At 48.2% G+C, this 21,284-nt stretch overlaps 3 protein-coding genes across 5 annotated transcripts in view; 1 reads left to right on the top strand and 2 right to left on the bottom strand.

Annotated features, from left to right (window-relative positions):
* Acad11 (acyl-CoA dehydrogenase family member 11) overlaps positions 1-9,840 on the bottom strand; it is a 41,525-nt gene extending 31,685 nt beyond the window's left edge. The window contains exons 1-5 of the mRNA XM_070005429.1: positions 9,662-9,840; positions 4,431-4,530; positions 2,971-3,096; positions 1,974-2,135; positions 540-704 (exon numbers count right to left, since the gene is read on the bottom strand). Of these exons, the coding sequence (XP_069861530.1) occupies positions 540-704; positions 1,974-2,135; positions 2,971-3,096; positions 4,431-4,530; positions 9,662-9,810 (702 nt within the window). The 5' untranslated portion in view covers positions 9,811-9,840. The remainder of the gene's footprint in view (positions 1-539; positions 705-1,973; positions 2,136-2,970; positions 3,097-4,430; positions 4,531-9,661) is intronic.
* A 413-nt stretch (positions 9,841-10,253) lies between these two features.
* On the top strand, positions 10,254-20,919 carry Uba5 (ubiquitin like modifier activating enzyme 5). The gene is made up of 12 exons (XM_070005428.1): positions 10,254-10,618; positions 12,021-12,066; positions 12,174-12,263; positions 14,451-14,560; positions 15,738-15,824; positions 16,117-16,201; positions 17,529-17,633; positions 18,037-18,164; positions 18,771-18,906; positions 19,731-19,815; positions 19,937-20,043; positions 20,746-20,919. Exons 1-12 carry the CDS (start codon positions 10,431-10,433, stop codon positions 20,827-20,829), a joined length of 1,251 nt encoding a protein of 416 aa, XP_069861529.1. The 5' UTR covers positions 10,254-10,430; the 3' UTR covers positions 20,830-20,919.
* The window catches only part of Nphp3 (nephrocystin 3), a 37,202-nt gene continuing 30,973 nt past the window's right edge, over positions 15,056-21,284 (bottom strand). The window contains exon 27 of one of the 3 annotated variants that reach the window (XM_070005424.1): positions 15,056-15,188. In XM_070005424.1, coding sequence (XP_069861525.1) covers positions 15,167-15,188 — 22 coding nt within the window. In that variant the 3' untranslated portion in view covers positions 15,056-15,166. Of the gene's footprint in view, positions 15,189-17,716; positions 17,750-20,036; positions 20,162-21,284 lie in introns of those variants that run through there. The other 2 variants (XM_070005425.1, XM_070005422.1) reach the window with 2 other exon arrangements.

Here is a 21,284-nt window from a genome sequence, read left to right as displayed (position 1 = left end):
GCTGTGGTATTGGTGGGGGTGGGAAGGAGGGAGAGAATGAAAGAGAGTAGAACTATACATGTAAAAAATTACAGGTCCAGGGCTGGGAAGGTGGCTCAGTGGTAGAGCGCTTGCCTTGCATGCCTGAGGCCCTGGGTTCGATTCCTCAGCACCACATAAGCAAAAAGCCGGAAGTGGCGCTGTGGCTCAAGTGGTAGAGTGCTGGCCTTGAGCTGAAGAACTGAGGGACAGCGCCCAGGCCCAGAGTTCAGGCCCCACGACCGGACCCAAAAAAAAAAAAATTACAGGTCCTTCTTCAGTGGTCAATCGGCTTCCATTTGTGATTAGAGCCTACATGAAAGCAAACCACATCTACCCAGGCAAGAACATCGGCATGGCTCATGTCTAAAAGCCCTGAATGAGCAGACAATTCTGAACCATAGGATGAGAGGAGGGATGTACGGGGGTCTTTGGATACTCTGGGGAGACCACTATGGGGTACCTGTGTCTCAGATCAGGCCTATCCAATGAGATTGATCATTAAACCTGGTCTGCAGTACCTCTTTGTGGTGAAAAACGATATTATCTAATTTAAAATCCCCATGGATCAAACTCTCCTCGTTGTCATTGTCCGGCAAGTTCTTCATGAGCCACTCAGACAGCTGTCTCATGGCGGGGATATCCTGGTGGGCGGCAGCCTCGTACTGTTTCGTCCAGGTCGAGACCTGAAAACAGAGGTGAGGAAAACGGTAGAGCCGAGGGTGGAAGGAAAAGATACAGGGATTCGGAAGTTAAATTGAATGGCGTCGAGTTTCGTGTGGCTCCTAAGTGCTCAAAATGAAAGCCTGTAAGTGAAACTCACACCTGCCTAAGACTTAAAACCTCTAAGCCTCCCTTCCAGCCAGTTTTGTTTTAGTTATCTAGCTTTTTTTTTTTTGGCCAGTCCTGGGACTTGAACTCAGGACCTGGGTGCTGTCCCTGAGCTGCTTTCGTTCAAGGCTAGCGCTCTACCACTTGAGCCACAGCACCACTTCCGGCTTTTTTCTATGTATGTGGTGCTGAGGAATCGAACGCAGGGCTTCATGCATGCTAGGTGAGCGCTCTACCATTGAGCCACCTTCCCAGCCTGGTTATCTAGCTTTCTGTTGGGGCAGAGGAGGGCAGGGGGTGGTAGCCTTTGCACTGCGAGATGTGTATTCTAGTCTTTATCAGTAATGACTATCAGAGAAAAACAAAATGCCATCAAATACACACATCCAAATAAAGAAGTATTCTGGGTGCTCAAAGGAAACAAATCACTCCTGAAAAGAGAGTAAAAGCAAACACATTCGAGGTTCTCCAACAAGTAGAGTTATTACATTATTTATCTTCTTAGGAACTCTGTATTGCCCAGTGCATCTCTGTACAACTTAGTGCCACAGGGTAAACATGTATTTATCTTCGGAGCCTTACTGACCTAGTCTTAAAATTGTGTCTCCGCCACTTCCTCAGGCATCACCTGATTCAGTGTAGGCCAAGGAAGTGAAGTGGGAGTAATGGCACCGATGGCTCACGCCTGTAATCCTAGCTACTCAACAGGCTGATCTTGGTAAAGCTAAGTCATTGACTGTTAGCACAACTCAGAGAGGAAAAACTGGGCAGGAGATATCTTGGTAAATGAAGTGAAGAAGAATCTGCAACAGATGGCTTCGCTGAACAAAACAGTAAGTCAGAGAGAGTGAAAGATGTGAAAATTGCAAGGTTTTATAAACTCTACAACAATAGGGTTTTATTTTGACTAACCACAGACAGCCAATTATTATTAAGAACTTTTGGAACTGATGGTTATATGTGTGTATGCATTATATATTACGTATATATAACATTATAACATGCAACATTATAATATACGACACCACAATATATGGCATGTACTGCTTAATGTTATAATATATAACATTATGTAATATATAAATATATTGTGTGTGTGCGCGCGCGCGTGATGCACGCATTACCTGCCGCCTGCAGTACCCGGCACCTGTGCCGTACCCTTGCAGCTGCAATGAGCTTACGCTCAAGGAATGGAGCCGGGCCAGTGTCTCTACCATGGCGACATAGATGGCTGAGCGTTCCGCTTGACTCAATCCGGGAAGTGAGAAGTCACGAAAGATCCGACCCTATGGGAGGGATTACCCCAGGAAGTCAGTTTGACAGGCCAAACCTGGACTATGTTGAGTATGTTAGAAACACATGACAAAAGGAAAACACTAGAGTCTATCAAGGTGAACCTAAAGGATAAAACTAAACCCAACTAGAATTTCACCCCCCCTACACACACACACACACACACACACACACACACACACACGCACACGCACGCACAATTAAAAAACAATTTCGATTTATTCTTAGTGATCTGGTCCTTGTATAATGGGGTAGGTTCCCTGAGCCCAACATCTCTGGGACTTTTGGGATTTTAGTATAGGTAGCTCATTACTGACACCTAGGGGGAAGTGTAAGAAATAAACCAATGTGCCTTAATTATTAAATTGGTTCCTAACCCATTCCAGCCTTCCCTTCTCACATATGCTCAAATTAAAAGAAAAATTAAAGCCCTGACAATGTTTTAGGTTATTCAACATTTTAGTTGAATAAACTATACCACGTAAGAATATTATAGTAAAATTTCTTTCCTTTTTTTTTTTTTTTTTGGTCGGTAATGGGGCTTGAACTCTGGACCTGGGCGCTATCCTTGAGCTCTTTTTGCCCAAGGCTAGCCCTCTACCATTTTGAGCCACAGTTCTGCTTCTGGTTTTCTGGCTGTTAATTGGAGATAAGAGTCTCACACACTTTCCTGCCCTGGCTGGCTTTGAACCACAATCCTCAGATCTCCGCCTCCTGAGTAGCTAGGATAACAGGTGTGAGCCACCAGAGCTGGCTGTAAAATTTCATCCAATGAAAGCAACATCATGAAAAATTAGAGTAGCAGACAGACAAAGATCATTCACTCACCTGCACGTATTCCATCAGGTAAAATTCAGTCCCGATGATGGACACATCACTGCAGTATAGCAATGGCCGGGGAACGGGAAATCCCGCGGAAAACAAAGCTTGCTGGACTCTAAATTCTCTATCAATCTGCATAGGATGAGGAAAAATTAAAAAAGAAGAAGTGGAAATTATGCAATAACTTTCGTGTTAAACCTTCACTAGAAATCAACTGCCAGATAATGCCAACAAATAACCCCGAGCATCATCATTTTCTAAAAAGGAGTCAGTGCAGTCATTACAATGATAAGTTAGATGAGCACTAAAAATGATGGGTTAGTCAGGATTATAGGCTGGGGTTCTGTGCGGTTATAGTTTCTGACCTCAGTATTCCACATGGTTTTTTATTGTGAAACATTGCTTTCTGCCTAGCAGTTTTCTGCTCATGGGCTTACTCTCCTTTCCCATCTTCTCAAGGGGGCTCAGAAAGGGTCCCCCAGGGCTGTACCACAGCCAGCAAGAGATGATTAGCACTGAAGATAGCCACTGGCTGGTTATATATGTGTAGTCAACTGCACAGGGGAGAACAGAACCCACGAGATAACTGGGTTTGCTCAATAGCTGTGGGCTGGGGATGTAGCTCATTGGTAGAAAACTTACCTAACAGGCAGAGTGTCCTGGGTTTGAGTCCCAGCACCATTAACGAAGTTAGGAAGGAAGGGGAAAGGGAAAGGGAAGAGAGGAAGAGGGAAGGGGAGCTAGCTTTAGATTTTAACCCCAAACCTCTTTTTTAAAAACAAAAGGAATACAATTCAATATTTTTTTGGTCGGTCGTGGGGCTTGAACTCTGGGCCTGGGTGCTGTCCCTCAGCTCTTCAGCTCAAGGCGAGCGCTCTACCACTTGAACCACAGCGCCACTTCCGGTTTTTTGGTGGTTCATGGGAGATAAGAGTCTCACAGCCTTTCCTGCCTGGGCTGGCTCTGAACTGTGATCCTCAGATCTCAGCCTCTTGAATAGCTAGGATGTCAGGTGTGAGCCACCGGCGCCCAGCTTCAAGTGGATTTTTGACCAGAAATAAAATGCATTCGTACTAGTTGGCAAACACAAGATGGCTTTTTTTTTAACATATATATTTTTTTTATTTTTATTTATTTTTATTTATTTTTATTTATTTTTATTTTTTTGTTGGTCGTGGGGCTTGAACTCTGGGCCTGGGCGCTGTCCCTCAGCTCTTCAGCTCAAGGCCAGCGCTCTACCACTTGAGCTACAGCGCCACTTCCGGTTTTCTGGTGGTTTATTGGAGATAGGAGTCTCACAGTCTTTCCTGCCCGGGCTGGCTTTGAACCATGATCCTCAGATCTCAGCCTTCTGAGTAGCTAGGATTACAGGCGTGAGCCACCAGCGCCCGGCAATGATGACTTTTTTTTTTTTTTTTACAAGTGGCTGGAACCGCTCTGTGTTGAGACTGTATTTCTATGCATACCTTGTGTGCTTTGGGAAGAAGTAAACCTGGAGGCTTTTTCCTGAGCACGTATCCTTGCGTGCCCTTTTGGAGGTAAAAGGTAGGATTGGACTGTCCTGACCTAGACAAAAACAAAACAGAAAGGCCAGCCATAAAGATGTGTTTTGCTTCTTCCCCCGCATCTGCCTGAAATGTCAGAAGAAACAGGAAATTGAATGAATGATTGAAGGAAATCAAACCTGTGACAAAGCAGCAGGTAGAAAGGCAGGTTCCCAGGCCAGCCAGTATCAGCGACTCCATCTCAAGAGAAGAAGCTAGGGGTCTGAGAAGGTGGCTCAGTGGTAGAGCGCTTGCCTTGCATGCATGAGGCCCTGGGTTCGATTCCTCAGCACCACATAAGCAGAAAAAGCCGGAAGTGGGACTGAGGCTCAAGTGGTAGAGCGCTAGCCTTGAGCTGAAGAGCTGAGGGACAGCGCCCAGGCCCAGAGTTCAGGTCCCACGACCAGGAAAAAAAAAAAAAAAAAAAAAAAAAAAGATAAGCTAGCGTGGTAGTACGTACCTACTATCCCATCTATTTTGGGAAGCCCAAAATAGGAGGACCTTGTTCCAGGTGTATGGATCTAGACAAAAAGCAAGACTGTATTTCAAAATAACCAGTGCAAAAAAGAACTGGAAGTATGGTCCAGTGGTCCAATGCCTTATCCTGCATAGCTTAGCTTCCTGAGTAGCTAGGATTACAAATATAAGCCATTCATACCAGGTATGCTATTATTATTATTACTATTGTTGTTGGTTTTGAGCTCTTTTTGCCCAAGGTGAAGCCACTGCCAGCTTTCTAGTGGTTCATTGGAGATAAGAGTCTCAGACTTTCCTACCCAGGCTGGCTTTGAACCATGATCCTCAGATCTCAGCCTCCCAATAGCTAGGATGACAGGCGTGAGCCACCAGTGCCTGGCTCAGGTATACTGTGATTTAAAACAGACATCTCTTCTTAAGCCACTTCTCAATCCCCTTGAAAATTCTATTCACAGCCAGGCACTGGTGGCTTATGCTGTCATCCTAGCTACTTAGGAGGCTGAGATCTGAGGATCACAATTTGAAGCCAGCCTGGGCACACAAATCGATGATATTCTCATTAAGCACCAAAATCCAGAAGTGGAGTGGAGCTGTGGCTCAAGCGGTTGAGTGCCAGTTTTGATAGAACAGGCTCAGGGACAGTGCCTAGGTTCTGAGTTCAAGCCCCAGGACTGGCACAAAATAAAAATTCTATTCACCTTTGTGGAAATGCTCCCTATTCCAATTCATCTTCTGTTCCAAGACCCATTTTGCTCAAACTTGCATTTCCATCTTTCCACTAAAGTTACTTTTTAAGGTCACTGACACAAATCATGATTCTCCCCCACAGCTCTGTGGCCACTCAAGTTCCTTAGTGCCTTCCTTTTGTTTTTGTTTTTTGTTGGTTGTGGGGCTTGAGCTCTTCAACTCAAGGCAAGCTCTCTACCATTTGAGCCACAGCCTCACTTCTGGCTTTTGAGTGGTTAATTGGAGATAAGAGTCTCACAGGGACTTTGCTGCCTTGACTGGCTTTGAACAGTGATCCTCAGATATCAGCCTCCTGAGATGCTAGGATCACAGGCATTAGCTCTTCTTAAGTCTCCAACATCTTAAGATCTTAATATTCAATGTCTTAAGGACTGGGCTCTAAATCTCCACTTTATGCAGATGTATTTTCTAGGTCAGTACGTCCATCTCAAAGCTGTAAACGTTCTACTTGCCAATGACTCTTAAATTGATCTGTATTCCAGATCTCTGCCACGACCTGCAGAGTCATACATCCAACTGCACCCTGAATTACATACACATTGGAACATCTAAAAGGCCCCTGCAAGTTCATATTCCAAAGTTGATGGATAATTCTCCCTCTAAACTTGCTTTTCTTCTGCTATCTCTATTTCAGTTCAAGATAACACTGTATTTCCCGTTACCATGGCAAAAATGGAATGATCTTTGTTGTGTTTTCTTCAACTTTCTCTTCTTACCTACCTGACATCTTATGGGCACGTGACTAATCATAGCTATTTGGTATATTATAGATGACACTGTCTCCAATTTCAATAGTTTTTCATGCTGTGGAATCTACATTTTCATAAAAATATTCAATCAGGCTAATGTGACATTTCTGAAATGAGATCAAGCTGGCCTGGAAGTCACTACCATAGTCCGGGCTGTGTCTTGAAATAGTGATTCTCCTGCTTCTGCTTCTGGAGTGCCAAGATTACAGGTATGCACCACCATGCTTAGCTGTGTAAATGCTGATGAATACTAAACGGAGCATGATTTGGGTTTTAACATCAACTTGAGAACTAATTAGCTTTTGGCTGGACAACTCTCCCAAAGCAGTAGAAGATCAACACGATCAACTTTTGGTTGGAGCAGGAGGAGCTGATGTCCAAAGGACAAGCTGGCCGAACTCCAATGGGTGAATTTTGAACTTTGTTCTACTTGGTTTACAACACAAGGATTCCAGGCTGGAGACTTGAACTAATTTTTAATTCTACCTCTCATTTGCTCTCCTCCCCCACATGAATTGGGAACTGGGGGCTTTCCTAGTTTTCCTTTCCAGTGATTTGTTGTACGACATGACGGGTTTCATCACTGTGTGTCGGCACATGTATATCATGTACTTGGATCTAATTCACCATCCCTATCACCTCCCATTGCACCCCCCCTTTATCCTCCCCCCAAGCAATCCTCCTGTTATGTTCAGGGCTTCTTGTGTTTTATTTGGATTTATGGAGCTAGGTTCTGGACATGAGAGAAAAACATGTAGCATGTGTTTTTCTGAATCCAGTTGATTTTGCTTAACGTGACGGTCGCTCGTTCCATCCACTTTCCTGCAGATGCCATCTCATTCTACTCTATGGCTGAATAACGCTCCATTTCCCCCCTCCCCCTTGTTGTATTTGTACCGTATTTTCTTTAACCATTCATCTTTGAGGAGTACTTAGGCTGATTCCACAACCTGGAGCCCGTGAATTGTGCCACAATAAACACAACTTGTTCACCAGTCATTTTATAATTGCATGATAGCTGAACTTTGAAGTTTGGTCTGTTTTGTTTACAACACAGCTTTCTAGGTTAGAAGTCTTGCTAATCTTTGTTCCACACCTCACTGTCCCTCCCATATCTCTTCTTGGGAGTTGTTGCGGGGTGGGAGGGCTAATGTGTATTTGTGTGTATGTGTGTGTATATACCAGCCAGTGCTGGGGCTTGAACTAACTATGGGCTTTTAGTTCTTTTTTTTTATCTAAAACTGGTACTCTATCACTTGAGCCATGCCTCCAGTTCTAGCTTTTTGATGGTCGATAGGAGATAAAGAGTCTCTTTGGACTTTTCTGCCAAACCTGAAATTGAACCTCCATCCTCAGATCGCAGCCTCCTAAGGTACTAGGATTAATTTTTAACCCTCTCTTCCCTCTGACCCATTTCCTTTTCTACTATTTGCACGGTCACGGACACCAACAGTTAAAACATCAATGTGGTAGAAGACTACTATTACCGCACTGTTATTGCAAAGTTTGAGTCCTTCCTTCCACATGACTTCAGACTATTTTAAGACAAATCAAAAAGGAAAAAAAAAAAAAACGGGCAAGGATTACAAATCAGGAGAAAGGTTCTCCAAGTTTATGTAACATAAAACTCCAGAGAATGAGGCAGATATAATTTCCTGGAAGCAGGGACTCCCATAATCCTCCTTCGTTTAATTAAAAAAATCCACTATTGTAAATAAAGTATAAAATTAGTTTGTGTCAATTATCAAACATCAGACTGAAAACTAGATGGGTGGTAGTGGTGGGGGGGCAGGGAGAGGTACCTTCGTAGAAACTCAATTTTATTCCTTAGGATCTGAATACATACACACTCCAGGGAAACAAAGCCAATTAAGGGGGAGGGGGAGCAGGAGGAGTGGGGAAGAAGGGGGGAGGAGGAAGAAGAAAAAAGCCCTTTTGTGTTAAAGTTAAGGGTACAAAAGGTCAGGAAGAGCATTCCTTAGGATCTGAATACATACACACTTCAGGGAAATAAAGCCAATTGGGGGGGGGGAGGAGGAGAAGAGGAGGAGGAGGCAGAAGGAGGAGGAGGAGGAGGAGGAAGAGGAGGAAGAGAAGGAGGAGGAAGTGGTGGAGGAGGAGGAGGAAGAGAAGAGGAGGAAGGAGGAGGAGGAGGCAGAAGGAGGAGGAGGAGGGGGAGGAGGAAGAGGAGGGAGAGGAGGAGGAGGAGGAGGAAGAGGAGGAGGAAGGAGGAAGAGGAAGGAGGAGAAGGAAGGAGGAAGGAGGAGGAGTAAGGGGGAGGAAGGAGGAGGAAGGAGGAGGAGGAGGAGAGAGGAGGAGGAGGAAGATGAAGGAGGAGGAAGAGGAGGAGGAGCAGGAAGGAGGAGGAGGACGGGGAGGAGGAGGGAGGAAGAAGAGGAAGAGGAGGAGGAGAAGGAAGGAGGAAGGAGGAGGAAGGAGAAGGAGGAGGAGTAAGGGGGAGGAAGGAGGAGGAGGAGGAGGAGGAAGAGGAGGAGGAGGAGGCAGAAGGAGGAGGAGGAGGAGGAGGAGGCAGAAGGAGGAGGAGGAGGAGGAAGAGAAGGAGGAGGAAGTGGTGGAGGAGCAGGAGGAAGAGAAGAGGAGGAAGGAGGAGGCAGAAGGAGGAGGAGGAGGGGGAGGAGGAAGAGGAGGAAGAGAGGAGGAGGAGGAGGAAGAGGAGGAGGAGGAAGGAGGAAGAGGAAGGAGAAGGAAGGAGGAAGGAGGAGGAGTAAGGGGGAGGAAGGAGGAGGAGGAGAGAGGAGGAAGAGGGAGGAGGAGGAGGAGGAAGATGAAGGAGGAGGAAGAGGAGGAGGAGGAGCAGGAAGGAGGAGGAGGACGGAGAGGAGGAGGGAGGAAGAAGAGGAAGAGGAGGAGGAGAAGGAGGAAGGAGGAGGAGGAGGAGGAAGATGAAGGAGAAGGAGGAAGAGGAGAAGCAGGAAGGAGGAGGAGGAAGAGGAGGAAGATGAAGAAGATGGAGGAAGAGGAAGGATGAGGAGGAGGAGGAGAGGAAGGATTTGAATTTCACTCTTCCCACAAGATTCCCTGGCACAGAGGAGTTGGCTTCCCTTCCGGCCCGCAAGCTGGGGCTCGCCGCAGAGGGGACCCCGCGCGGCCCGAGCTGGGGGGCGCGGGGCCTGCAGAGGCCTTCAGGCCCGGGACGCCCCGTCCGGGACGGATAGATACCTGAACTGAGTGACACGGAGAGCAGCCCGGGGGTCGGCCCCGAAGCCAGGCACGTGCTGGCTTAAGTAGGCCTCCAGAGAATGGCGGTCGAAACGGTGCTGAGGCCGCACCTCGGTGGTGTCGGGCTGGCCGGGGACTCTGGGCTCCATGGCGGTCCGCCGCCGCCTCTGACAGACCGGCCGCCCGCGCACCCAGGTCCGCTATTTAGGGAGACATCCGGGGGAGGGGCGGGGCCTGATTCTAGCCAATCACGCGCGCCCTGAGCGCCGTTGCTAAGCAACCCCGGTGGGCGGGGCTCCGCCTGACGGGCAGAAGGAAGACTCAACCGTGTGTGTGTGCAAGAGGAAAGAGTCCGGCGGGATCGAGAGCTCTGGAATAAAAAGGTCCGGCACGTTTCTCGCCGCGGTCTTTAGTAAATTAGAAACGTCGTCATCTATCTACTCGTGATGGGCACCTACGATCCTCCCGAGGCTATTGCCGCTGCCTGTTCTAGAAGAGTTTGCGGAGGGGGAAGCGAAGCGATGACGGAGGCTCACCGGAAGTGGGCTGAGGGGGAGCGATGATGGCGACGCACCGGAAGTGGGGCGGTGGGCGTGACGGAGACGTGTCCGTCCCGGCGGCTCTGGAGGGAGGAGGCCCTGGCCCGGGAGTCGGCGGCCGGTGAGGGAGGCGGCGTCCGAGCGGCCGTGGTGTCGGGCGCACCCCGGCGGCGGGCAGCGTGGGGCGGCGGCGGCGGCGGCGGAGGCCCAGGCCGGGGACGGTGGCCGCCATGGACAGCCCGGCCGTGGCCGAGACGGTGGAGCGGCTGCGGCGGCGGATCCAGGAGCTGGAGCGGGAACTGGCTGTGGAGAGGAGTCGGCGGGGCCCCGGGGGAGGCGGCGGCTGCGGCGATGGAGCGGCAGGCCGGGCCCGCATCGAGAAGATGAGCGCGGAGGTGGTGGATTCGAACCCCTACAGGTGAGGGGTGGCGGGAGGGTGGACGGGAGGGAGGGAGGGAGGAGGCCACGGACCATTCCCCTCCCCACCCCAGCCCCTCACCTGACCCTCCCGCCGCCTTCCCCTGGGTCTGGGCAGTTTTATTTTTAATATTGAGTTGGTAAGGCCACGTCTTAGGGCTAGTCAGAAGAGACTCTTGTCTAAGAAGGGGAAAAAAAGCAACATCCCAGCTAAGCGTCCATATGGTCTGGTTCCTGTCCACGCGTGTCGCCCCGGCCTGGGCCGCCTCGCTTCGCCTCTCTCCCCCCAGAAGTCACATCCAATGTCACCTGTATGAGCAGCCTGCCAAGCCCCACCCACCCCTCTGGTGAAGTGGTCTTCTGTGTGTGTGTGGGGGGGGGCACAGAAGGCCTCAGTGGCAGAGCCAGGCAGGGTGTGATTTTTTTTTTTAATTTTTTATCACTCGTGGGGCTTGAACTCTGGGCCTGGGCGCTGTCCCTCAGCTCTTCAGCTCAAGGCGAGCGCACTACCACTTGAGCCCCAGCACCAACTCTGGTTTTCTGGTGGTTCAATGGAGATAAGAGTTTCACCAACGTTCGTGCCCGGGCTGGCTTTGAACCACAATCCTCAGATCTCAGCCTCCTGAGTAGCTAGGAGGTTTAGATATTTTTAAAAATATTTACAAATGAAAACTCCCAAGTGAAATGTGAAGGAATATGAGTCGTATTTAAGGTCATCTTTCAGAAATTATGTTAATAAAAGATGATCTGTTGATACTGTAATAATCACAGAACTTTCAGAACTCCTCTAAACATTTGTGTCATTTTCCTTTCTTAAAATTGCTACTCAGGAGATGAGGTGTTAGTTGATAGCCAAGACTTCAGTTGTATATGTAAATGTGATCATATACCAGAACAGAGGCTTTCTATGTAGCTGACAGTTACGCTAAGAAGAATAACAGAACAGGTTAGCAGTAATGCTTAAGGTATCTCTTAGAGTCCTTGGCATGCAGTAGGTGCTTACTAAAAGTATAGATGTCATCCATTATGGGCAGAGGCCACAAGTGAGTGGGATTCTACCCCTGAGTTGATTCTGATGACGGAGCATCAGTGTTCCACACGAACAGGAAAGTGTTAACAATCCACTCAGCATGGAAGCCATTGGATGCCCATATGAGCCACCCATCAGAAGGAGCTTTAGAACAATGCTTTTCCCCAGACTACCTAGGAGGTATCTGCTTCCAGTCCCCTCCCTAAGTTAGCTTCATCTAGTAAGAGCCGACCAAACGATTCCTCCTTTAAGAGCAACAGTAATGATTGAATTTTGCTGTTCATCTTCTGCTAGCAAACACCTATTTATATCATTAGTGGCTAAGCAATTTCAAGCCTTAAAGCTCTTTTTTCCTTTTCTTTTTATTTTAAAGCCGCCTGATGGCATTGAAGCGAATGGGAATTGTAAGAGACTATGAGGTATGCTAAACCAAAGTTTCCGAAGACCTTCTCAGAAAATGAAGATAATTTTTGGTGGCGGATTAAATGAAGAGCTAACACACACACACAATTCTGCTTTTCCCTAGAAAATACGCACCTTTGCTGTAGCAATAGTAGGTGTCGGTGGCGTCGGTAGTGTGACTGCTGAAATGCTGACGAGGTGTGGCATTGGTAAGGTAAAAATATTGCTTTTTTTTCCTCCCCTCTCATCTAGGGTATGTCTCCCTCCAGGAGCAAATCAGGTACAAATTAGGACTCCCTCCCCGCAACTCTCCAATTAGTAGTCTGTTGATTTGTGATGTATTTATTCATAGGGTTCTTTTTAACCCAAAGGGTTGAGGTAGATCCCTGTCCAAATACAAGCTGATATACTTGCTCATAACCCAAAGACCATTCAAATTGTATTTGAGAATTTCTGTTCATTTGGCGTACAAGAGGTCTAGAACCTAGGAGAGAAGGCTGTGGAATCTGATAGGGGGAGTGAAACACTAAAGCACCTAATGTTTCATTGAACATGTAAACATGCTAGAAAACGTACTTTCCTTGTTGTTGAACTTGAGCTAGAGAAAGCTCTAGATTTGGGGGATAGGGGTGATGGGGGTGGAACCCCAGGGCCTGTGCGTGGTAGGAAGGTGCTCTACCACAGAGTTATACCCTCATTTCCACAATATATACATATATAAGTTTTTTCTTTTTGAACTTTTAAGACTTGATTTGTATTTTCAGTAGGAAGAAGTAACCTGATATTGGAGTTCAGTGCAATGTTAGATTTATAAAGATGAGGCTCATGACCTTAGATAGACAATTATATGCCTTTATCATCTTGATAGAGCAAATATTCTTACACACACAGGCGCAGGTCCTGGGGCTTGAACTCAGGGCCTGGGTATTATTGTCTCTAAGCTTTTTTGCTCAGGGTTAGTGCTTTACCACTTGAGCCAAAAATCCACTTTTGGCTTGGTGCTTAATTGTAGATAAGTCTCACAGACTTTACTGCCCAGGGTGGCCTTGAATTGTGAACTTCAGATCTCAGCCTCCTGAGTAGCTAAGATTACAGGTGTGGGTCACTTGCATCTGGCTCTCGAATAATTTTTGGCTTCAAGCCACAGTCCTTAGATCTCAGCTTCCTGGGTAGAATTACAGGTGTGAGCCTCCTCACCTGTCTATCATACCTTTTTTTGTTGTTGTTGTTGTTTTATTTGATTTTTTGTTTATTTAGGTTGGTTCTGGGGCTTGAACTCAGGGCCTGCATGCTGAGAATGACATTGCAGATTTATAGAATTTCAGACAAGGAAGGGAGCTTGTTGGTTCTAAACCATTCTTTAAGAAATGTGACCTAGTCAGGTGCTGGTCACTTAGGCCCGTCATCCTAGCTTCTCAGGAGGCTGAAATCTGAGGATCGACGTTCCAAGCCCCAATGAACCACCAGAAAACCAGAAGTGGCGCTGTGGCTCAAGTGGTAGACTGCTCGCCTTGAGCTGAAGAGCTGAGGGACAGCACTCAGGCCCAGAGTTCAAGCCCCACGACAGACAGGCAGACACACACACAGAGAGAGAGAGAGAGAGAGAGAGAGAGAGAGAGAGAGAGAGAGAGAGAGAGAGAGAGAGAGAGAGAGAGAGAAATGTGACCTGGCCATTTTAAATAGTTTGTATCTGAAACACAAGCTGTTTGAAAGAGGCCTAAGAAGCAGGAGACAGCAATTCAGCAGTCTGTAATTCTCTTTGGAATGTTTTATCCCGCACGTGGGATATACATTGTTTCACATAGAGGAAGTCAAGTGATGCCAGTTTTAAGTTTAAAGGTAAGATTTCAGTTATCCCTTCATTCTTTCCTTTTAACCAAAAAAAAAAAAAAAAAGGTACATTTGGATTTTGGCACAATTCTTTTTTTTTGGGTCCGATTGTGGGGCCTGAACTCTGGGCCTGGGCGCTGTCCCTCAGCTCTTCAGCTCAAGGCTAGCACTCTACCACTTGAGCCACAGCGCCACTTCCGGCTTTTTTCTTTTTGCTTATGTGGTGCTGAGGAATCGAACCCAGGGCCTCGAGCATGCAAGGCAAATGCTCTACCACTGAGCCACCTTCCCAGCCCACAATTCTTTTTTTTAATGAGGTGAACCTTATTTTCTCAGTGAAGTAATTTAGAGAAGCCGGGCAGCATTGTGAAGACGTTTCACTTTAAATTCCAATTTCACTACACTTTAACACAGCAGCCTTTACCAGGGACCCTAAGTGGATAACGAAAGCTGCTTAGGTACTGTAGAACATCTTGAGTCTTAGCATACGCTCAGACTGTCATCAAACCGCATTTGCCGTTCCTTCTCGCCCACCGGTATTTCTCTCATTGGAACGCCGTCTTCTTTGCAGCTGCTACTCTTTGACTACGACAAGGTGGAGCTGGCCAACATGAACCGCCTCTTCTTCCAGCCTCACCAGGCGGGGCTGAGCAAAGTGCAGGCAGCGGAGCATACCTTGAGGTAGGCAGACCTGCGGGGCAATCCATGGCGTGTGCGTGTGGTCCGAGTCAGCCTCCTGTGTTACCACTCTCGCGAGTCTTCTTTCTGCTATAAAAATGGCAGATATCGCTTGCGCCAGGAGTCCTCTTGGCTCTTAGGGCTCGGGCTGGCAGCGCTTGTGTACACCGAGCTGGGTCATGCGCATTTCAGTGTTGGAGGCTCACAGGGTCTCTCTGGGGAGAGCCACAGGTGCATATCACCAGACAGCAGCCACGGGCAGCCCACAGAGGAATTAGCATATCTCTGCGCCAGTGAAGCTTGATTTTGGACCCTGAAATTTGAGTTTCCTGCCATTTTAATGGAATATTATTGTTCTGATTCTTCTTTTTTTTTTTTTTTTTTGGTCGCTTGTGGGGCTTGAACTCTGGGCCTGGGCGCTGTCCCTTAGCTCTTCAGCTCAAGGCAAGCGCTCTACCACTTGAGCCACAGTGCCACTTCTGTTTTCAGGTGGTTCATTGGAGATAAGAGTCTCACAGACTTTCCTGCTCAGGCTGGCTTGGGACTGTGATCCTCAGACCTCAGCCTCCTGAGTAGCTAGGATGACAGGTATGAGCCATCGGTGCCCAGTTAGAAGTACAAATTTTTTAACCTGAAGTGGAACAGAAAAAGATAAGGACTTTGGATATCCTTCAAATAACTTGAATTCTACTTTTTTAACAGAGATTACATAATCTTTAGCGCTTAAAACTATGTCCTGTTACTTTTTATTTATTTTGTCCTGGTCCTTGGGCGAACTCAGAACTTAGGTGCTGTCCCTGAGCAGCTTTTGCTTCAGGTTAGTGTTCTACCACTTAAGCCACACATCTGCTTTTGGCTTCTTAGTCTCACAGACTTTCCTGCCCTGGCTGGCTTCAAACAAGATTCTCAGCTCTCAGCCTCCTAAGTGACTAGGGTGACAGGCGTGACCCACCGGCGCCCGGTTCTGTTTTTTTTTTTTTTTTTTTTTTTTATTGTGAAAATACCGTACAGAGGGGTTACGAGTACATTTTTTATTATCAAGCATTGTTGCCTCCTCCTTTGTTTCCCCTTCCCATCCCTTCCCATCTCCCACCCACCTTCCCCCATCCCCCTCTATTTGGCATTATTTCTTGCTAATTCTATAGGTAGACATTATAATCATCTCCCTTTTCTCTCTTAGGAACATTAATCCTGATGTTCTTTTTGAAGTCCATAACTACAATATTACCACAGTGGAAAACTTTCAACATTTCATGGACAGAATAAGGTAAAGATTTTACTTTTTTTTGTTGGTTGTGGGGCTTGAACTCTGGGCCTGGGCGCTGTCCCTCAGCTCTTCAGCTCAAGGCAACAGCTCTACCACTTGAGCCACAGCGCCACTTCCGGTTAGCTGATGGTTCATTGGAGTTAAGAGTCTCATGGGGACTTTCCTGCCCAGGCTGGCTTTGAACCACAATCCTCAGATCTCAGCCTCCTGAGTAGCTAGGATGACAGGCGTGAGCCACCAGCACCCAGCCTCGTGATATGTTTTTCAAATGAAGTTTGTTCTCTGTGAGCAGTGGTGGCGGCATGGAGGAAGGGAGGCCCGTGGACCTGGTGCTCAGCTGTGTGGACAACTTTGAAGCTCGGATGGCAATCAACACGGTGAGTGTTGCTGCAGAGCTCGCCCTGCCCCGCGCCACCTGGACCCCTTACAGGTCATCAGTGCGCGACCCCACACTGGACACAGTGCTCAGCACAAACCCTGTTTGCTTTTCTAAAAAACGTTTGCCCAGCTGGGTGCTGGTGGTTCACGCCTGTCATCCTAGCTTCTCAGGAGGCTGAGATCTGAGGATCGTGATTCAAAGCCAGCCTGGGCAGGAAAGTCCATGAGACTCTTACCTCCAATGAACCACCAGAAAACTGGAAGTGGTGCTGTGGCTGAAGTGGTAGAGCGCTCGCCTTGAGCTGAAGGGCTGAGGGATGGTGCCCAGGCCCAGAGTTCACACCCCAGACCAACAAAAAATAAAAACATTTGCCCGACCTGGGGCTTGAACTCACTTGGGCACTGTCCCTTTAGCTCAAGGATAGTGCTCTGTCATTTGAGCCACAGCTCTACTCTGGCAGCAGTGGTGGCGGCTGTTGCTGCTGCTGCTTCTTTTTCTTCTTTGTCCTTTCTTGTTTCTCTTAGTGGCTTATTTGATATGAGTCTCACAGACTTATCTGCCCGGGCTGGCTTTGAACCACAATCCTCAGATCTCAGCCTCCTGAGTAACTAGGATGACAGGCATGAGTCCCCGCTTGGCCCTATTTGTTTTTTTTTTTTTTTTTTTTTTGGGTCCGGTCATGGGGCCTGAACTCCGGGCCTGGGCGCTGTCCCTCAGCTCTTCAGCTCAAGGCTAGAGCTCTACCACTTGAGCCACGGTGCCACTTCCAGCTTTTTTCTTTTTGCTTATGTGGTGCTGAGGAATCGAACCCAGGGCCTCAGGCATGCAAGGCAAGCGCTCTACCACTGAGCCAACTTCCCAGCCCCCCCTATTTGTTTTTAATGTTCTGTTAGCCTACTTTCAAAACTGTGGCAACAGCTGCGGGTCCCACTTCCCCTGCCGAGCTGTATTGCCATAGCCGGGACTTTTATGCCAAGGGAAAGCAGCAGGTACTTCTGGCCTCATGGCTATGAAGTGAACATGCGCTTTATCATACTTAACCCCTGCTCAGCTTTGGTTTTAACTTTTTATTGTGAGCGAATGAATAACATAAATATCGAGAAAAACCTTGTTTGTCTTAAAATATTTATAAAATTTTCTTTCACACTTTTTTTTTGCTTTTCACTTCTTATGTGACATTCACCATTGTTGTCGCTGCTGAAGTTCTAGAGAAACATTGGTTTTTGCATTAACCTGACAGGGAATGTCACACAGCTGGTGCTGATCCTTATCGCCAATTGCTGTGCATTGTGAATCTTCCTTCCTCTGTGCTCCTCTCCCTGCAGGCGTGCAATGAACTCGGACAGACCTGGATGGAGTCCGGGGTCAGCGAGAACGCAGTGTCGGGCCACATCCAGCTCATGGTTCCCGGGCAGTCCGCCTGCTTTGCGGTATGCGGCAGTGCTTGGGCGTGGAGGGGAATTGAACAATGAACTTGAGCTGTGGGTGGTGGTTCACCTCTGTAGTCCCAGCTGCTCAGTTCACTGGGGATGGGGAGCATTGTCACCTGCAAGACACAGTGCCAACCATACAGCCGGGCGGGAGTCACGCCTATCATCCTGGTCATGATGGGAAACCACATATGGGAGAGGCAAAAAAAGGGAGTCCCCAGCTCAAAACAGGGCCGGGGGGGCCTAACTCAAGTCTAGGGCACCTGCCTAGCACGCATAAATCCCTGGGTTCAAATCCTGGTAATGTAAAAAGAAAAAGAAAAATACATGTGGGTCTGGTGGGATAGGACTTAGCACACATGCTATATTTCCCCGCTTTTGAAATTCTCGTGCTCTCATGCAGTGCGCTCCGCCACTTGTAGTTGCAGCGAACATGGACGAGAAGACGCTGAAGCGCGATGGCGTGTGCGCTGCCAGCCTCCCGACCACCATGGGGGTGGTAGCAGGTGTCCTGGTGCAGAACGTGCTCAAGTAAGTGTGGCCCGGCCCACACGTGGCCGTGTTTGTGTCTGGCAAACACGGAGTTAACCTCAGGACATATTACAACCGCCCGCGCTTAACTCAATTGGCATTGCCGTTAAAACTTCATGTTACACGAGTTTTTGACAGATGTGTATGGTAGTGTGTGTTTTTATTATAAATAGGTGTGTGTAGTTTTTATTTGCCTGTCATGGGTCTTGAACTCTGGGCCTGGCTGCTGTCCCTCAGCTCTTCAGCTCAAGGTGAGAGTTCTACCACTTGAGCCACAGCGCCACTTCTGGTTTTCTGGTGGTTTATTGGAGATAAAGAGTTTTGGACTTTCCTGCCTGGGCTGGCTTTGAACTGTGATCCTCAGATCTCAGCCTCCTAAGTAGTTAGGATGACAGGCGTGAGACACCAGCTCATACTTGTTATTTATGCATATACATCTGTTTATGCAGAAATGTTGAATGCGTTCATATTGCACGTGTAAACACGTGTGGCATGGGCACGGGTACAAGGTCGTTTGGCACTGGTATTTTTGCATCACACATCGCTGGGCAGCCGGAGCAACTGTGCAGTGTTCATTTCTGTCACCTGTGTGGTTTGTTTCTCTAGGTTTCTGTTAAACTTTGGTACCATCAGCTTCTACCTGGGCTACAATGCGATGCAGGATTTCTTCCCCACCATGTCCATGAAGCCAAACCCCCAGTGCAACGACCGCAACTGCAGGAGGCGGCAGGAGGAGCATGAGGTACGCACGCCCCGCCCCGCCCCCCGCACGCCCCGCCCCCCGCACGCCCCGCCCCCCCCCCCCCCCCGCACGCCCCCCCGCATGCCCCGCCCCCACCCCGGGCTTGTTCTGCCTCCATCAGCGATGGGAAAGAAAAGCACACACGCCTGCCATCCTAGCTACTCAGGAGGCTGAGATCTGAGGATCACGGTTCAAAGCCAGCCCAGGCAGGAACATCCCTGAGACTGTGGTCTCCAATAAACCAGAAGTGGCACTGTGACTCAAGTGGTAGAGTGCTTGCCTTGAACAAAAGAGCTCAGGGACAGTGCCCAGGCCCAGAGTTCAAGCCCCATGACTGACAAAAACACAAAAAAGCATACTTGGGATCAAGATAAATGGGCTCAGGTTTTTTAAAATGAGTATTAGTTGAACAAGGAGTTTCATTGTGACAATTCCACACATGAATACAACATATCCTGATCAACTTCACCCTCTGTAACTCTTTCCATCTTGCCCTCCCCGCTTTTTTTTTTTTTTCTGTGAACTCTGGGCGGGTGCTGTCTCTCAGCTCTACCACTTGAGCCACAGTGCTACTTCCGGTTTTCTGCTGGTTCATTGGGGGTAAGAGTCTCATGGGGACTTTCCTGCCCAGGCTGGCTTTGAACTGCCATCCTCAGATCTCAGCCTCTTAAATAGCTAGGATGACAGGCGTGAGCCACCAGTGCTTGGCTATTTAGTATATTTTTAAAGTCCTTTCTGGGTGTTGCTAAGATAAAGGACCTGGGTGAATCTCTCATGGTTCAGAGAAGTGAGAAAGTGGAAACTGGCTCTGTTTGATTTTGCAGAGAAAGGCGGCTGAGCAGCACACACCGGAGGCTGGCCAGGGGGAAGAGGAGGAGGAAGAGGTCGTGCACGAGGACAATGAGTGGGGTGGGTGTTCTTTGACGTTGTAGCTTCATGTCACATTTCCTGTGCTGTGAATAGAAGACCAATTGGGTGGTGACAGTGCCCGCCTTGATGAAGGAGTTTCTTCCTGATCGTCCTTGCACAGGTATAGAGCTGGTGTCTGAGGTGTCGGAAGAGGAGCTGAGGAGGTCTTCAGGTCCAGTGCCCGACTTGCCCAAAGGCATCACAGTGGCGTACACTCTCCCCACACAGGTGCTTGTCAAACCCGGGTTGCTCGTAAGTCAGTGGTGGGCAGGGAAAATGCGGGCTTCCCTTTTGCGGCTACCTGTGATGTTGAAGAGTCAGTGTGGTGGGTATCTTACAGCATCGGCTTTGAGAGAAAGGGGTGTTCAGTGTTAATGTGGGGGTTTTTGTTTGGCTCACTTGAAGTTCTTTGAAGATATAGAATGCTTCTGTTTACTCAATGTCTAATTTTTTTGTTTTATCAGTCATGGGACTTGAACTCAGGGCCTGGGCGCTATCCCTGAACCTTTTTGTGCTCAAGGTGAGCACTCTACCACTTGAGCCACAGTGCCACTTCCGGTTTTCTGGTTGGTGCCTTGGAGATCAGAGTCTCCTGGACTTTCCTGCCCAGGCTTGCTTTGAACAGCAGTCCTCAGATCTCAGCCTCTTGAGTGGCTAGGGTGACAGGCGTGAGCCATAGTGCCCAACTGTATAATAAGTTTTTTGACAGGATTTTTCTTTTTTACATTGGTTATTTTAACTATGTTTTAAAACTATGCTGGTGGAAATACCTTTGTGAAGGCATGGGCATGGGCCTTAGAGAAACCTCTGTTTCTGCTAACAATTGCTGTGCATGGCTATGAGGGAAAAGCTGGCCTCCATCTCCCTGGATGTGGCTAGGGTTGTTCTGCGCAGGCCCTGAGCTCACACGTTCCCCTCTTCTGCGAACAGCATCAAGACCCTGCGCCTGGAGTAGCAGTGGAAGATTCTGGCGAGAGCTTGGAAGACCTCATGGCCAAGATGAAGAACCTATAGCTGGTGGGCTGGCATGTAGTTCATTTTGTGCTTAAACTATTCCCTTGAAATGCAAAGAAAAAAAAAAGCTAATAAAACGTAGGGCATACATCTGCACCGCACTGTTGTACTTGGTGAGGCTCCAGCGGCTGTTACTGTTTCCCTTGTGCGCAGCGGGCCGCCTTCTGCCACGCATGACTTTGAGCTCTGTCTCTGGCGGGAGGAAAGGAGGAAACAGTCCACTACTATGACCTGGACCCACTGTGGCTTTTAAACAAGCCAACCAGTAAAATAGAAACTTCCCCTGTTTCCTGATGACAAAGCAGCCACATGGCGTCAGTGGGAAGGTTTCCAGACCCCTGAGCTCCATGTTTGCAAGGCAGGTGAAAGCTGGGGTTTCCCACAGGGAGGCACGCGTGGATCCCGCCCCACAGCGCGTGTGAATGCTGCTCATCCCATCCAGTGACCACCAGACG

Source organism: Dipodomys merriami, unplaced genomic scaffold, assembly GCF_024711535.1.
Source record: "Dipodomys merriami isolate MVZ:Mamm:240054 unplaced genomic scaffold, mDipMer1.0.p SCAF_68, whole genome shotgun sequence".
Classification (NCBI taxonomy): Eukaryota; Metazoa; Chordata; class Mammalia; order Rodentia; family Heteromyidae; genus Dipodomys; species Dipodomys merriami.
This window is presented reverse-complemented; position numbering and strand designations above follow the sequence as displayed.

Bases quoted from the DNA above. Each gene is read 5' to 3' on its own strand.
- Uba5 (XM_070005428.1), top strand. From the start codon at position 10,431: ATGGACAGCCCGGCCGTGGCCGAGACGGTGGAGCGGCTGCGGCGGCGG. The intron at 14,561-15,737 runs GTAGGCAGACCT...TTTCTCTCTTAG, and splicing joins GCAGCGGAGCATACCTTGAG to GAACATTAATCCTGATGTTC. The intron at 15,825-16,116 runs GTAAAGATTTTA...CTCTGTGAGCAG, and splicing joins CATTTCATGGACAGAATAAG to TGGTGGCGGCATGGAGGAAG.